The sequence below is a fragment of the Pipistrellus hanaki genome (genome assembly GCF_964339955.1).
Source record: "Pipistrellus hanaki genome assembly, chromosome: 19".
Lineage (NCBI taxonomy): Eukaryota > Metazoa > Chordata > Mammalia > Chiroptera > Vespertilionidae > Pipistrellus > Pipistrellus hanaki.
The window spans coordinates 840,575-858,119 of NC_140521.1; the positions used below are offsets into that span (position 1 = coordinate 840,575).

At 64.7% G+C, this 17,545-nt stretch overlaps 1 protein-coding gene across 1 annotated transcript in view; it reads right to left on the reverse strand.

Moving 5' to 3' along the window:
* TMEM132B (transmembrane protein 132B) overlaps window positions 1-16,490 on the reverse strand; it is a 36,954-nt gene extending 20,464 nt beyond the window's left edge. The window contains exon 1 of the mRNA XM_084867417.1: window positions 16,173-16,490. Within this exon, the coding sequence (XP_084723543.1) occupies window positions 16,173-16,224 (52 nt within the window). The 5' untranslated portion in view covers window positions 16,225-16,490. The remainder of the gene's footprint in view (window positions 1-16,172) is intronic.
* Window positions 16,491-17,545: the final 1,055 nt, after the last annotated feature.

Below are 17,545 nucleotides of genomic sequence, written 5' to 3' on the forward strand. Positions count from 1 at the left end.
GGCGGGTGCCGGGTGGGTGGTGGGTGCCGGGGAGCCGGGCGCTGGGCGGGCGCGGGGCGGGTGCCGGGTGCCAGGCGGGTGGCGGGGGCCGGGGCGGCCGCGGTAAACAAGCCTCCACGGTGCTCCTTCCTGTCGGGGTCACTGGATAAGGCCACGACTTCCTCCTCCCGCCTCCGCCACCCATCGCCATGGCGACGGAGTGAATCAGCGACCGCACACAGAAATAACCGCCCGCACGGGCACCACATGCTCCGGAGACGGTGCCAACGCGCGCGACGTGTCCGCGCCGGCCTCACGGGAACCCGCCCGCCCGGGCCCTGGAGCGGGCACCGGGGACTGCGGGAGGGCGGCGGGCACTGGGCACGGAGCCGCACAGGCCGGGGGCACGGGGTCAGGGAGCCGCACAGGCCGGGGGCACGGGGTCAGGGAGCCCCACAGGCCGGCGGGCACGGGGCCCGGAGCCGCACAGGCCGGGGGCACGGGGTCAGGGAGCCGCACAGGCCAGGGGCACGGGGCCCGGAGCCCCACAGGCCGGGGGCACAGGGTCCTGGAGCCGCACAGGCCGGGGGCACCGGGCACGGAGCCGCACAGGCCGGGGGCACGGGGTCAGGGAGCCCCACAGGCCGGCGGGCACGGGGCCCGGAGCCGCACAGGCCGGGGGCACGGGGTCAGGGAGCCGCACAGGCCAGGGGCACGGGGTCCCGGAGCCGGACCGGGCGCCGATTGCCTAAAGGGGAACCTCTCCCAGGGACCCGGAGCCCCAGCCCCGGGGATTGTCCCTGTGGAAGCAAACACGGCTATGCCCCCGCCTCCCCCGGCCCCCAGCTGCCCGGGAGCTGCCCGCCTCTCTGGCCTGGCACCAGCGCCCTCCCACAGCTGCCACGCCAGCCTGCCCCGGTGCCTCCGCCCGCGGGAGGGCCAGCCACCCCGGTGCTCAGGAAGGGCAGTCAGAAAGCTGCTCCGGCCCTGGCAGGTGTGGCTCAGTGGGTAGAGCGTCGGCCTGCGGACTGAAAGGTCCCAGGTTCGATTCCGGTCAGGGGCATGTACCTTGGTTGAGGGCACATCCCCGGTGGGGGGTGTGCAGAAGGCAGCTGATCGATGATTCTCTCTCATGGACGTTTCTAACGCTCTCTCTCTCTCCCCCTTCTTCTCTGTAAAAACTCAATAAAATAAAAAAATTTAAAAAAACATATTTAAATGATTTTTTACAGAGAAGGAGGGAGAGGCCTAGAGAGCCAGAAACATCGATGAGAGAGAGACATCGACCAGCTGCCTCCTGCACGCCCCCCACTGGGGATGTGCCCGCAACCAAGATACATGCCTGCCCTTGACTGGGATCGAACCCGGGACCCTTCAGTCCGCAGGCCAATGCCCTATCCACTGAGCCACACCGTTAGGGCATCGCTGACGGTTCTTTTATTTTTTTTAATTTCTTTATCGATTAAGGAATCACAAATTAGTCCTCAAGCCCCCATTCATTCCCGCCCCTCCCCACTCATGCCCCGCCCCTCCCCACTCGTGCCCCGCCCCTCCCCACTCATGGCCCGCCCCTCCCCACTCATGGCCCCGCCCCTCCCCACTCATGGCCCCGCCCCTCCTCCCTCATGCCCCCGCCCCTCCCCACTCATGCCCCGCCCCTCCCACTCATGCCCCCGCCCCTATTGTCCTTGACCCCCGGTGAGGCCCCTGTGTGTGCACAGAAGCCGCTGTCGGGTCTTTTAAACACATTTCGCTGGACGCTGACCGAGAGCTCACACCGCCCTCCCCGCCCCACGGCGGACACTCCCAGGACCCCCGCCCCCTGCCCGCGAGGCGGGCGCGAAGGTGTGGCCGCTGAGGACGTTCCAATGCTCCGGCTGGGCCTTCTTCTCTTTATTTTTAATTCCCCGGTGACGCTGGTTAGCGAATTTACCGGGTCCGGTGCAGGCCCCACGCACAGGCTCCGTGCACCCGCTGTGTGCACCTCCCAGCAGCCTTTCACGGACCGGCGCTGGGGGAGCTGTCCTCGGTGCTGAAGTCACACGGGGGCCCAGACTGCTCTGAGGGCCGGGCCGGTGGCCGGACAAGCACACACAGGCCCGCCCGCGCGGCTCCGTGGCTGGGCGTCCACCTAGGAGCCAGGAGGTCCCGGTTCCATCCCCAGGCGGGTCCCATGGCGGGAATTATGGGCTCCGTCCCCCGTGCGGGGCAGGAGCAGACGATCAGTGATTCTCTCTCTCCCTCTCCCTTCCTCTCTGAAATCATCAAAAAATACATGTAAGCCCTGGCCGATTTGGCTCCGTGGATAGAGCGTCGGCCTGTGGACTGAAGGGTCCCGGGTTTGATTCTGGTCAAGGGCACAGGCTCGGGGTGCGGGCTCCATCCCCAGTGGGGGGCGTGCGGGAGGCAGCCGGTCCATGAGTCTCATCATGGATGTTTCTCTCCCTCTCCCTTCCTCCCTCACATCCACAGAAGTGTTTGCTTAAAGAAAGAAAGAATCACGAAGCCCCCGGCGACCACCACACCCGGGACCGTGGCTGCTGACGCCCGGCTCCCGGCCGGGCCGCGGGCTCCCACCAGCGGGCAGGAGCCGGCGGCAGTGGCGAGTGCCGGGAACGAGCCAGGAGCAGTGAGATGGATGCCGCCCTGGGCGCGGGGCCAGCCCGTTTGTCTCTGTGTCTGCAGAAGTGATGGCGCGGAGCCACAGCGGCCGGCCCGGGTGAGTCACAAACACTGTCCTCCCGGCTCCGATGTTTTCCAGTCCGGGAGAGAGGGTTTTGGTGCCGTGGCCGTGGCCGTGGCTGTGGCCGTGGCCGTGTGGGCGGCGTCATCCCGGGTTCCTCACCCGGAGGCGGACGGCATTCCGGGCCTCCTCTCTCATCACTTCACCTCGGGACAGCCGCTCGGCCACTCGCCCACACGAGGGGAACTGGAAGCCGGCGGCGTGGCCGTGGGTGGGCGCTGACCTAGGAACCGGGAGGTCAGGGTTCGATTCCCTGTCATGGCACATGATCAGGTTGTGGGCTCCATCCCCAGTGATTCCCTCTCACCATGGATGTTTCTCTCTCTCCCTCTCCCTTCCTCTCTGACATCAATTTAAAAAAAATTTGTTTTTTTAATCAGGCTGGGGCCGTGCGGCTCAGGGGTCTGGGGCCAACCTCAGCTCTACGGGGCTCAGATTTCCACCCCAACAGCCTGTGGGAGCTTTGGGGCACACACAGGCACAGACACACCTGCACGTACACACACACACACACACCTGCATGTACACACGCACACACACCTGCACACACACACACCTGCACGTACACACACACACACACACACACACTGCACACACACACACACACCTGCACGTACACACACACACACCTGCACACACACACACACACACCTGCACACACACACACACACACGTACACACACCCATGCCCGACCTTCCTTGGCCATCGCACATGCCTCCCCATGGCCCTCAGCAGCCGCGTTAACATGCAGGAGGCGGTGACACAGCCGCCCCACGGGCTCCGCCGGCTGTCAGGGCGAGAGGGCGGCTGGCCTCCCGGCCGCGGGCTCCTCACCCTCAGCGCGAGGTCTGGGCGCTGAGCTGACAGGAGCCGACGGAGGGACCGCTGACCCAGAATCGCTCTGTGAAATCCAGATCAGACCCTCAACCCGCTTTAATCACAACCCGCTCACTCATGCACTCACACACGCTCTCTCTCACATTCCCACACACTCCCACACACACACTCACACACACACACTCACACACACACACACTCACACTCAGACACGCACACACACCCACACACTCACAATAACACACACTCACACTCACACACACACACTCAGACACACTCACACACAATAACACACACTCACACACACACAATAACACACACACTCACACATACACACACAATAACACACATATACACACACATACACACACACTCACACACCACTCACACACACACACACACACACACACTCACACACTCACACACACACTCACACACACACACACTCACACATACACACACACACACACACTCAGACCGCGGGGAGGAGGTGGAGGGCGGCGCCTGAGGCAGGCCCGGTGCCTCAGCTAACGGTCTGCCAGCAGAGACCTGAGCTTCCTCTGGCCCCATCCGTCGCCATGACAACTCCGGGAGAGGAGGGCCTTCCCAGCGCCGTTGCGCCCTGACTGTGGAAGGTGCTCTCTCTCTGACACACCGGCTCCCGAGAACACTTCCTCCCCCGGCCGGTGACCCAGGAGGTCCGGGTTCGATTCCGGGCAGGCCACCAGCCGCGGGCACATCGGCCAGGCCCCGCCCGCAGCGTCCGCGGCCAGGACGTCTCATCCCAAAGCGGCCGTCACCGGACGCTCTGGCCGCCGTCTCATCCCAAAGCGGCCGTCACCGGACGCTCTGCCCGGAGAGGCCACGGCGACGCTGCTGCCAGAACTAAAAGCGGAAAGGAACAGGACGCTCTCAGAAACACCCCCCTTAATTAACGGCCGGGTCCGGGATGATGCGGAGCTGTTTGCATATTTATGAGGGGGTGGGGGGGAGGGAGAGAGGAGGGATAAATGCCGGATGTGACTCTGCACATTGAAGAACGTCCCGCGGTGACAGCACGCGCCCGTCTGTCTTGGCAAGCAGGTGGTGAGTCTATATTTGGGCCTGAAACTTCCTCCCGCAGCCGACGTAGAACCCACGGCCCCGGAGCCGCTCGCCGGCCGGACACGCCCCGGGAGCTGTCCACGGTCTGGACGGACGGTCTGTGCCGCCATTAGTCTACCCCGTGGTCGGCAAACTCATCGTCCTCAGAGCCAAATATGGACAGGACAACGACTGGCATGTCTTTGGAGAGACACGTTTTTTAAACTTAAGCTTCTTCTAACGCCACGTCTTCAACACAGACTCGCCCGGGCCGTGGTCTTTTGTGGAAGAGCCACACTCCAGGGGCCAGAGAGCCGCATGTGGCTCTCGAGCCGCAGTTTGCCGACCACGGGCCTAGGGACTGAAAGGTCCCGGGTTCGATTCTGGTCAAGGGCACATGCCGGGGTTGTGGGCTCAATCCCCAGGAGGGGGTGTACGGGAGGCAGACAATCAATCATTCTCATCATTTCTGTTTCTCTCTCTCTCTCTCTCTCTCTCTCTCTCTCTCTCTCTCTCCCTTCCTCTCTGAAACCAATAAAAATATTGTTTTTAAGTTAGAAAAGTAAAAAGTTGCTTTTGTGAAGAAGGAGAAGGAAAAGTAGGAGAATTTCTTGGAAGAGGACATTTTATTTTTACTTTTTTAAATATATTATATTGATTTTTTACGAAGAGGAAGGGAGAGGGATAGAGAGCCAGAAACATCAATGAGAGAGAAACATCGACCAACTGCCTCCTGCACGCCCCCCACTGGGGATGTGCCCGCAACCAAGGTCCATGCCCTTGACGGGAATCAAACCCGGGGCCCTTGAAGCTGCCTGAGCGCCTGGATGCAGCTGTGCCTGAAGCTGCCTTAGAAAACCTATGTCTGGGTTTCTCCCCTGCAGAGCCAACCCATTCTTCCGATAGAAAGATGCCAGATGGATAGATGATAGCGATAGATAGATGACAGATAGATGATAGATACTTTATTGCTCCAGTTTAAGCTGTGTTCCTCTTTGAGGCAACAACGAGATTCCTGACTAAATGCAGATCGCAATGAGGTCTTCCCGGAGGCAGGGACCTGAGGCTCGGCGACCAAGTCACACGAAGGCCCCTTTGTAGCCAGGATTCAATGGCCTCGCTTGTCCCAGGAGCAACATGGAGGTCCGTGCTCCTTTAGCCAAGTGCGGGGAGCCTAAAAGCCAGTCCTGGCCCGGCCGGCGAGGCTCGGTGATTGAGCTTCAACCTAGGTCCCAGGTCGATTCCCGTCAAGGGCATGGACCTTGGTTGCAGGCACATCCCCAGTGGGGGGGGGAGGGGAGTGTGTGCAGGAGGCAGCTGATCAATGTTTCTCTCTAATCGATGTTTTTTTTTTTTTAATATATTTTATTGATTTTTTACAGAGAGGAAGAGAGAGGGATAGTTAGAAACATCAATGAGAGAGAATCATTGATCAGCTGCCTCTTGCACACCTTCTACTGGGGATGTGCCCGCAACCAAGGTACATGCCCTTGACCAGAATCGAACCTGGGACCTTTCGGTCCGCAGGCTGATGCTCTATCCATTGAGCCAAACTGGTTTCGGCTCTAATCGATGTTTCTAACTCTCAGTTCTTCTCGGTAAAGAAATCAATAAAATATATTAAAATAATAATAAAATGAAATAAAGGCCAGTCCTGGATACAGGGTTGGAATATTCGAGAAGTCCTCGGAAAGACCCCCTGGAGGGGGCGGCCCACGCAGCAGGAAGCCCCCGCAGGAAACGCAACTCCCAGGGCGGGAGCCACCAGGACCCGCGGGTTCACTTAACCAGCTTCCGGGGCGGGGGCGGCAGGCTGCTTCCGAGGCTGGAGGAGGCGGCGCCGGGGAGCTGGGCGCCGGTCCAGCGCGGCTCTGCTCCCCTCCGGCTGCCAAGCGGTCCCCTTGGTTACCCAACGGGGTCCAAGCACCAAGGAAGGGGCAGCAGCACTTCCGCCAGCCGGCCTCGTGCCAGAGAGATGTTTGCCAAGAAGCCCCTAGAGCTCTGCTCTTCCACCTCATTGACTACACCCTGGACACGTGGCCACGCCGTAACCAATCCCTGGCGAGGAGGAAGCTGATTGACACTGGCTGAGACCAATCCGTACTCGCCTCTGGAGCTGGGCCCTCCGGCTCCAGAACAGGTGTTATTGAAGAAAAAAAAAGGGGGGGGGGGTTCGGAAAGAGGGTGGCTGCTGGGCAGGTGACCCCGGAGTCGGCGGTGGGACACTCTTTCCATTCCTCCGTGCACGGGGCTCGCACTGCAGGTTTCCCAGCTTTGGAGGTTCCGCCCCCGCTGCTGGCCCCGTTGCAAAAGCATCTGGGTTCGCCCAGCTGGGCGGCTCAGTGGTTGAGCATCATCAACCGGGAGGTCACAGTTCGATTCCCATTAAGGGCACGTGCCCAGGTAGCGCTGGATTCCCCAGTAGGGGGCGTTCAGGAGTCAGCCAATAGATGGTTCTCTCATCATCATTGATTTTTGTTTGTTTGTTTTTTATCATTGATGTTTTTATCTCTTTCCCTCCTCCCTTCCTCTCTGAAATGAATAAAAATATATTTAATATATTTATTTCTTCTTCTTCTTTTTTTTTTTTTTTAAGAGCATCTGAGTTCCAGTCTCCTTGAGCCCCGTCCATCCTCGGGGACATAGTAGCTGAGGTCCCAAAGGGTGAGGTCGGGGGGCCATCCAGGCACACACGGTTCCACTTCCCCCAGAATGTTCTCAGGGTCAGCAGCCCAGGCGCCGACCGCCACAACCCTCCATTCATCGAGATCCGGACGCAATCCCTCCTGGCACCGGCCATCTGCAGCTGCTCACACGTGTGCCAGCTCCCCGGGGCCTCCAGGTGCTGACGGAGGCAGCAGCGGGGTCCAGAGGCCCGTGAACTCCGAACTCCTCTGTCCACCTGGTGCGGCTGGGAAACCCAGGCCCGGCGGGAGGAGGGCTCCCCCAGCCCCTCTGACCTACCCCCATACTCAGCCTCTCTGTGCCTCAGTTTCTTCGTCTGCAAAGTGGGGACAACAGAGCCCCTTCCTCATGGGACTTCTGTGAGGATCAGAAGCGTTAATGTAGCCCGGCCAGTGTGGCTCAGTGGTTGAGCACCTGCCTATGAACGAGGAGGTCATGGTTCTATCTGGGTTAAGGGCACAGGCCCGGGTTGCGGCTCCATCCCTAGGAGGAATCCCTCCATGATTCTCTCTCATCATTGATGTTTCTCTCTCTCTCCTTCTCCCTTCCTCTCTCTGAAGTCAATAAAAATACATTGCCATGCCCTGACTGGTTTGGCTCAGTGGATAGAGTGTCGACCTGCGGACTGGAGGGTCCCGGGTTCAATTCAGGTCAAGGGCATGTGCCTTGGTTTCGGGCACATCCCCAGTGTGGGGGAGGGGTACAAAAGGCAGCTGATTGATGTTTCTAACTCTCTATCCCTCTCCCTTCTTCTCTGTAAAAAAAAAAAAAAAAAAAAAAAAAATCAATAAAATATATTTTTTAAAAATACATTCCCAACAGAAAGAAGAGTCCATGTATGTGACACAAAGTCGGCCCGTGACCACTGCGCCCACACGGAGTCCCCGGGCACAGGGTCTCCCCACGGCACTGCTCCGTCACGGCTCCACCCACAGCCTCTGAGGGACAGAGCGGCACCCGGCCTCACACTCTTAGCCGTTTATGGGCATGAGGTTACCCCCGGGGGTAACTGCCAGTCCCCCGGCCGAAGCCCCGGGCACAGGCGGGCGTGGACTGTGCTCCCGCCGGACCCCAGAGAGTTTCCCTGGAGAGCCGGCTCCGGAGAGGAGCGCCGGCACCTGCTCCGTGGCTGAGCGCCGACCTGTGAACCCGGAGGTCAGGGTTCGATCCCGGTCAGGGCTCAGGCCCGGGTGGCGGGCTCCGTCCCCGGTGCGGGGCCTGCTGGAGGCAGCCAGTCCCTGGCTCTCTCTCCTCACGGCTGTTTCTCTCCCTGCCTCTCGGAGATCCATAAACAGCTGAGAGAGCAAAGCAAACAGGCGGGTCTGCGCGCGGCCACGAAGGCACGCCACGGGGACCCTCGCCCCGACATTCTCTGTCAGAAGGCGGAGGCCAGGTCCGCCACCAGGCGGTCTGGGCTTGGGGGCTGTTTTCAGTTCCTGGGGGTGGAAGCCGGGGAGTGCCATGGCTGAGAATTCTGATTTTAAAAATAAAAAAGCTTCACACGAGCGAGATGCTCCCGTCCCTCCGAGCCAGCCTGGCGTTGCTGTCTTAGAGCTGAACACAGGGCCCTCAGGGTTCACCGCGGGGAACCCCGCCTCCCCCAAACCCCAGCCCCGCCCCCTCCCCGCGGCCCAGCGGGAGGGGCTGATGGGAACGCGGGGTTCTTCTCTCCCAGCCTGGAGCGCGGCGTGGGTGTTTGAGATTTTCAGATCTCATTTCTGTGCTGAGCGTGAGGCAGCCAGAGACAGCGCTACGAGGCCACAGAGAAGCTAACCTCCACACAGCGTCCCTGTCCCCACCCCCATCCCCGTCCCCACCCCCATCCCCATCCCCATCCCCGTCCCTGTCCTGTCCCTGTCCCCGTCCCCGTCCCCATCCCCGTCCCTGTCCTGTCCCTGTCCCCGTCCCCGTCCCCGTCGCCGGAGCCAGGGGGGGTGTCGGCAAAGAGCTGACTGGGCCCTCTCCCTCACTCGGGGGGAAAAGGGGGGTTGGGCGGTGACCTTTCTCATTTTTCTTTGAAAAATACTGTATATTTATTTTTTAAAATATATTTTATGGATTTTTTTACAGAGAGGAAGGGGAAAGGAATAGAGAGCCAGAAACATCGATGAGAGAGAGACATCGATCAGCTGCCACTTGCACACCCCGTACTGGGGATGGAGTCCACAACCTGGGCCTGTGCTCTGACCGGGAATCGAACCCTGACCTCCTGGTTCCTAGGTCAAAGCTCAGCCCCTGAGCCACACCGGCCGGGCTGGATTGTATTTATTTAACCGCTGTCGGCTCTTCCCAAACCTCTCCCGAGGGCTGTGGGCCCGACAGGGACGGTGGACGCCAGCACCCGTGACGTGTGCGTGCGGGGGCCCAGGCTTCATCCGGGCACCCTGGGTCCCAGGTGCCTCCGCTCCTCTTGTTACTGGGCCACGCCCACCCCGTGCTCACCCTGGAGGGCCAGGCGGGGCGGGTCTGCGGCATCAGAGATGCTCTTTATGGGACCTGAGAGCCCGCACCCCCATTTTCCAGATGGGGGGGGGGGCTGAGGGGCTCAGAGCTGTCCACGCATGACCCCGCCGGGTCACCGACCCCCAGCCCTGCCGCCTGGGGGTCACACTCCCGGCCCCAAGCCCCCTCTGGCGGGCGCTCCGCCTCCCACCCGGGACCCCCAGCGCCCGAATCTGCCGGCGGGGGGTCCGGCCCTGACACCCTAATAATCACCGCCACCCTCACCCTCAGGCCTCAGGGGGGACCAGCTCCCCAGCAGGGAGGCCGCCCGACAACCCAGGGCGGATGGACGGAAGGACGGACGGAAGGACTGAGGCGCGGCCGGAGCTTGGGAAACCCCGCAGGTGAAGCGCATGGCGGAGGCGCCCCCGCCCGCCTCCTGGGTCCCCGCAGCTGTGCGGCCGGCAGCACCGCCCCCCCTTCTGGGCCGGAAGGACCCCAGGCTCTCCCAGGAGCCCCTGGGGCTGTGGGTCACCTTTCCCAGCGGAGCCGCGGGATAACAGAGTAATTCTGATAACGGAGGAATTCCGGGGGGGGGAGGGGGGGGGACAGTGGCTGAAGGCTGGTGACCTCACACCCAAAGTCACGCAGCAAACAAGTGGCGGAGCTGGGATCCAAACCCCGGCAGCTGGCACCTGAGCCCCAGGCCTTTCTTTCCATCAGGCGCTGGAAACGGAGAGGGAAGGTGCTGGAGGAGCAGCAGACGGAACTTAACTAAATGGCCGGAGAGAGCAAAAGCTAACAGGAGGTGCTAGCAAACTCCTTCCAGCCCGGCTGGCTGGGCTCAGTGGATAGAGCATCGGCCTGCGGACTGAAAGGTCCCAGGTTCGATTCCAGTCAAGGGCATCTACCTTGGTTGTGGGCACATCCCCAGTAGGGGGCGTGCAGGAGGCAGCTGGTCTATGTTTCTAACTCTCTAGCCCTCTCCCTTCCTCTCTATAAAGAAAATCAATAAAATATATATATTAAAAAAAAAAAAAAAAAAGATGACAGTGCTCCTAGTGGGTGGGATGGCCCCTGGCAATTGTCTCTGAACCCCCTCTGTATGTCTGGGGAACCCCATCTCTGAGGCAGCAGGGAATCGCTCAGTCCATATTTCCATGCCCCCCCGCCCCCCCGACATCTCAGTGCGGAGAGCAGACCTGGGTGTCCCCATAAACTGGGGACGCGGGCTCTGGTCGGCTTTTATATATATATAAAATTGATTTTTACAGAGAGAAATAGAGAGGGATAGAGAGTTAGAAACATCGATGAGAGAGAATCATTGATCAGCTGCCTCTTGCACACCCAGTACTGGGGATGTGCCTGCAACCAAGGTACCTGCCCTTGACCGGAATCGAACCTGGGACCCTTCAGTCCACAGGCCAACACTCTATCCACTGAGCCACACCAGTTTCGGCGGCTCTGGTCAGCTGTAACCAGTACGCAGGTGGTTGTCATTCCCAGGGCAAAAGAGCTAAGGGCGGGCCCTCGCGCACTAGCTCCCTCCGCAGCGCCCCCGTGCGGGGTCTTCTGAGCTGGAGCCATCAGCCCGCTTCGCCTGCGGAGCAAAAAATACCCGCCCGCCGCACGTGCGGCGCTATTTTTAATCCGTTACATAAACGCTCCTGCAGTCACCCAGCCCCACCCGCCCAGGACCATCGCGGGGCCGATGGCGGCGTCCGATCAATATGTTTTTCCTTTTCAACTGAGACCCACAATTCTTCTCACTCAGACACGCTGGGCAATGTTTTCTCCCGTTCAAAGGCTCTGGTTCTGGACCACAAAGGGCTGTAAACGCCCATTTGCACAGAGCAGCCCGTTTGACGACCGAAGGCAAACTCGGTCTTGGGGGGAGGGGGGGGGAAGGCCAGCGTTAGGGCATGTATTGGGGCTTTGCAGGCCATAGGATCTGTCACAATGGCCTGCGTCGCTGTGGTGAGAAAGCAGCCACAGACAGTGTGCACACACACGGGCACAGCTGTGTTGCAATAAAGCTTTATTGAAACACACAAGTGGAGGGCCGGGTTTGACCCCCGGGCCGTCGTTGGGCGCTGCCTGGTTTCAGGGGTGCAGACAATAACAAGCGACGTGTTTGACAGGGTCTGGCTGAGCTTACACGTGGGTAAGTATCGCGAGAGGAGGCGGAGAAAACGGAATTCGATTGAGGAGAAGCCCAGGGCCACAGAAGGAGAACCCCGGGCCGGAGTGGAAACACGTCCCCAGACCCCGCACAGAGAGCCGGGCAGACCCAGCACGCAAGGACACCCGGCCCGCAGCTGGCAGAGCCCGCGCCCGCCTTCCACACCCGCCCCAGCGCCCGCCCCGCAGGCCTGCGGATCGGGGCCGGGCGGGGTTTCCCTGTCCATTCACCCGGAGCAGGGGTGGGGGGCTGGCGCTGTGTGCTGGGCTCCCCCGGGGTTCACCCAGGTCGGTGCCTGCAGACCGCCGCCAGCACCGCAGCCATGCCACGCAGCAAGTCCGATCGACTCCATTGATTTTTTTTATAACAACTTTGGGGCCGTAAGGCGAGGGGATTGATCAATTATGGTCAGGTGTGGAGGGGGTGGGGCGAACCCTGAGGGCGGCGGGAGGGGCAGAGGAAACAGAGGGGTGGAGGGGTGCAGGAACTGCCCTGTCAAGGGTTGCACGCCCCAAACCCATATGTTGGAACCTCCCGGCCCCCAGGTGATGGAGTTGGGGGGCGGGGCCTCCGGGAGCTGATGAGGCCGGAGGGAGGAGCCCGGATGGGAGGAGTGCCCTCTGACCCCCCAGGAGAGCAAAGAGCTCCTCCTCAGAAGGGACACGCCCACCCCTTGTTCCCGGGCTTCCGGGTCTCTGGATCCCGGAGGAAGACGGGTCTGCTGCTTATCAGACAGCCCGCCGGGGGCACTGGGCCACAGCGGCCCGGAGGGTGGAGACAGGCCCATTGCACAGATGGGCAAACTGAGCCTCAGCGAGCTCCAGGGCCTGGACCGGATCTCCCCGTTCCCAGAGAGAAGGCAGAGACTGCACCGCGGTACTGACACCTCCCACCGGGCTCCGCATTGGCACCGAAGCCCAGGGCGGTGGCGTGAGACAGACCTGGGAGTTTTCATACAGAGAACGTGTGTGACCAGCCCCGACCAGACACCCCCTCGCGGACCGGCCGCGTCTCCTCTGGCCCCAGTGCGGAGGGGCCGATGGGGGGTGTACCCCGAGTCCCATTCTTTATTGAAAATATATCTTATTGATTTTTTACAGAGAGGAAGGGAGAGGGATAGAGAGTTAGAAACATCGATGAGAGAGAAACATCCATCAGCTGCCTCCTGCACACCCACTAGTGGGGATGTGGCTGCAACCAAGGTACATGCTCTTGACTGGAATCGAACCTGGGACCCTTCAGTCTGCAGGCCGACGCTCTATCCACTGAGCCAAACCGGTTCTGGCCTATTCTTTTCTTTAAATTTTTAAATATATTTTATGGATTTCAGAGAAGAAGGGAGAGGGGAAGGGAGAGAGAGAAACATCCATGATGAGAATCATCATCCACCCACTGCCTCCCGCACGCCCCCTAGTGGGGATGGAGCCCACAACCAGGGCCTGCGCCCCCCGACCGGAATCTAACCGTGACCTCCTGGCTCCTAGGTCATCGCTCAACCCCTGAGCCACCCGGCCGGGCTCTGAGTCCGCTCGATCGCTCTGGGGACGGTGGGGAGCTCACTGTCCATCCCCGGGGGTGCCGCCTGGGGTGCCGGGGGTCCCCGTGATGGGGGGGCGGGAACCTGTGCTGAATGCAGAGCGCCAGCGGGAAAGGGACCTCCTCGTCGCATCCAGCTCAGACCCAGCACGGAAGGAAGGGGCCCCCCAGCCGCAGACAACTGGGGGAGGGGGCCCCCCTCCGGGAACGAGGCCCCAGCAAGGCCTTTGCCGCCGCGAACACCCGCCCAGACTCCCCGCCAACCAGCGGGGGTTTCCTTGGTGCCCCTGGACCCAGGCAGCCCATGCCCATTGCTGGCTCCCAGCCCTGAAGCCCAGACAGAGGCCCCCCATTCCCCCCGCCCCCTTTCCCCCCCTCTGCCTCCGGTGGGGGCGGGCGGGGCTGCAGTGATTTACGCTGGGAACGGCCCTGTCCCGCCATTAAATCACTCCGGGGCGGCGCCAGCATTTGTATCCCACGGCCTGCCCCCCCCCCCCCAGGCCGCCTCTCCAGAGACACCCCCACACCCAGAGGCCCCCACCCCGTTGTCAGGAGAGCCAGGCGGTGCCCTCCTCCCGCTCCCAGAGCTGCCACCCCCAAGGCCCTTCTCCCACCCACACGGTCACGGTCACCGGCGCAGGGTCCACCCCTCCGCACCCCCCGCACCCCCCTGCGGGGAGGCCCCCGCGCGCCTCCGTGGCCAAGCCTCCGCCCGCACTGAGGCGCTTCCATCGCGGGCCCCCTGGCCGCGGGGCCGGGCGGTGCGGACTCGCCCCAGCACAGGCCCATCTGGTTCCGAGAAGCGCGCCCACCTCGCTCTTTGCCAGGCAGCTGCCCACGCCGGAGGGGGCGCGGGCACGGTGAGCGCAGGCAGCGCCGCGGAGAGCAGGCCCTTCCGCCTCTCCCCTCCGCCTGCCCCTCCGCCCCGCGCCGGGGGCAGATCGTGCCCGAAGGACCCCCCAAGGCCACCTGCTCCGAGGGAAGCTGGTTCGCTCCCGCAGACCCTCCTCACCCACCGCAGGCAACTAAGTATCTTCAGGAATCCAGCCTGGTTCCCCCAGCGCCGCTAACTGCGGCTAAATATAGGCACCGACTGTCTCTGCTGTCCCTGGGGGGGGGGGGGGTACACAGGAGCTCCCCCAGGCAGGCGATGGGGGGGGGGGCTGCCCGGCCAGGGCAGCCGGGCCAGGAGCGCGGCCAGCAACAGAGTTCAGGGTGGCACGGCTGCCCTGCGGGGCCCAGGCCTCCCCAGCCGCGCACGAGCTCTCAGTGGCCAGGGGGAAGATGGGGGGCCCCGGGGGCTCCCCATGTTCTCTTTGTACAGCCCGAGGCCGGCGGCTTCTCCGGGAAAGGTCCAGCGCTCGCTCCGGAGGCCCCCAGGCCAGCGCTGAGCCCGGGGAGACACAAAGCCTCGGCCGAGCCCCCAGGCTGTGCGCCCTGGAAACCGGGCCCGGGCGCCGCCCGCACCTCCCCCCGCAGCGGCCCGCTCTCCGGTGCCCGGCGCCGCGGACTCGCCGGGCAGAACCGAGAGGGGATGCGGCTGGGCAGGCGCCTCGGGCCCAGCGCCTCCTCCGGGCCGGACTGAGGTTCCCTCACACATTCGGGGTCACCGGGCGGGGGGCCCTCACAGGGAGACGGCGCTCAGGCTCCCACGCACCGCAGCGCACGGGGACGCGGACGGACACGCCGGGCTCCTCCGCCGCCTCCCCGGACGCTGGAGCTGAAAAGTTCGGGCTGCGCGCCCCCCGCACCGGTGCCCGCGCGGCGGGGCTGCCTCCGTGGAGCCCGGGGCGGGGGTGTCTGAGGCCGGAGCCGCCCGCCGGCCCCCCGCCCGCGCGTCCCGCCCGGGAAGGTCGGCGAAGGGAGCTCCCGCCTCGCGCGCCCCGGTCCCTGCGCCTCTCCGCGGCTCCTCCGCGGCCGGCGGCGGGGGAGGGGGGACCGGCGTTCCGGAGCCGCGTTCCCCCAGAACCGGCCCAGAGCCGCGCCGGGCGGCGGAGGCTCTCCGGACCCCGCGGAGACGGGAGGGAGCCGGGCGGGTTGCGGTTCCCACGCGCACGGCGCCGGGGCAGGCGGAACCTTGCTCCCGGACCCCGAACCCCGGCGCCGGCGGCGGGCATCCCGCGTTCCCGGAGGCCCCGCGGCTGCCCGGCGGCCTGGGGTCGGCGCGCGGGGGCGGCCGGGTGTGGGGGAGCCCCGGGCCAGGCCCCTGGGGGGTGGGGGGTCCTGGGCGCCGGGCGTGGGGAGCAGCGGGGGACGCGCCAGACCCCGCGGGCGGAGGCGCCCTGAGCGGGCCGGGCCCGCAGGTGTCCCGGGAACTCCGGGCCCCGCGCCCACGGGCATGCGGGAGCCGAGAGCGGGGGTCCCCCTGCGCCCCCACAGCGAAACCCCGCGAGAGCCAGGACCCGGGTGGGCGGGGGGACGGCGCCCCGAGGCGCGGCGGGGGGCTGGATTCCTGGAGGCGCGCCCCCACTCGCCTCCTGGGCTCCGCAGGGGAGCGGGGAGGGGGGCGCGCGGGCTCGCGCTTGGAAAGGGGGTCTGTGCCGGGGACACCCCCGGCTCCCAGGGTCTCCCCAGGTCCCCCAGGTCTCCCCAAGTCAGCGGGGACTCGGGATGGAGGCGGCCGCCCGGAGCCGGAGCCAACTTTGCGCGCGGCGCGGGGCCGGGCGGGGGTCCCGGGGCGTTACCTGGGCAGCGGAGCGCGGCCAGCGCCAGCAGCAGCCCGAGCGGCGGCCGCATGGTCCTCGCTCCGGCGGCCCGGCGCTAGGCGGGGGCGGCGGGCATGGCTCCTCCCGGCTCCTCCGGGCGGGCGGCGGCGCTTCTCGGGCTGCGCCGGGCGCGGAGGGAGCGGGTCCAGGCTCAGCGCCCCGCACCCTCGCCGGCAGCGCCGCGCTGGGTCCGAGCGGCCTGGCCCCGGCCGCCGCCGCCTCCGCCGCCGCCTCCGCGGCTGCTGCGTCCCAGCGCCCGTCCCATCCCGGCCTCCCGCCGCCGCGCCCGCCGCCGCCGGAGCCGCGGGGAGAGTGAGCGGCGGCCCCGGAGCCGGAGGACGGGGCGGAGGGAGGGGAGGGCGGGGCGGGAGGCGGGGGCGGGGCGGGGCCCCGGAGCGGGGTGATAGGCGGCGGGACAGGCCACTCCCCGGCGTCCCCGGGGGAGGGCGCGGGGCGCGGAGGCTGGGGAGACCCGGGGGGGGGGGGGGGGGGCGGGGCGCAGGTTGGCTCCCCAAGAAGGGCGGGGAGGTCTGGTCGCGCTGGGGGCGCCGCGGTAGGAGTTCCCAAGGTCGGGGCTGAGGATGGCGGGCAGGTCCGGGGGGGGGGGGGGAGGGGTCGGGGGACAGGTCCGAGGGGGGGGCAGGTCCGGGTGGGCAGGTCCGGGTGGGGGGGCAGGTCCGGGTGGGCAGGTCCGTGGGGGGGGGGCAGGTCCGGGTGGGCAGGTCCCGGGTCCCGGGGCAGGTCCAGGGTGGGCAGGTGCGGGGTGGGGGGCAGGTCCGTGGCGGGCAGGTCCGGGGGGGGGCAGGTCCTGGGGGGGGGAGGTCCGGGGGGGGCAGGTCCGGGTGGGCAGGGGCGGGGGGGGGCAGGTCCAGGGCGGGCAGGTGCGGGGAGGGCAGGTGACAGGGCCGGCGAGGCTGAGCGCAGGTCCCGGAATGGATTGGCGCGGCTCAAGGTGCCTGGGTGCGGGGGGAGGGGGGTCAGGGATCCGGAGACAGACCTGAGGTGTCGTGGGCTGTGCACCAGGTGAGAAGCAGGGCCCCCAGGTCCTTTATTTAGGGAAGGAAGAGCGCTTGAGGCGCTGTGGGGTGCAAGGCCGAGCGGGTCAGTGACCCCGGTGGGGGGGGGGGGGCAAGCGGGGAGCAGAGGCAGAGAGGAGGACGGGTGGCCGGATGCTCCCTGCCCGGGGCAGGGCCGCAGGGGCTCCCGGTGCCCTTTTCCACCAGCCCTGGCTCTTCCTGGGCGCCCCCCCCCCCCCCGCCCCAACCCGGGCCAGGCCGGGGGCGTGGCCGCGTCGCGGGGCCGGGCGGGGCACCCCGCCAGTTCTCCTCCGCAGATGGCACAGCTGCAGGCAC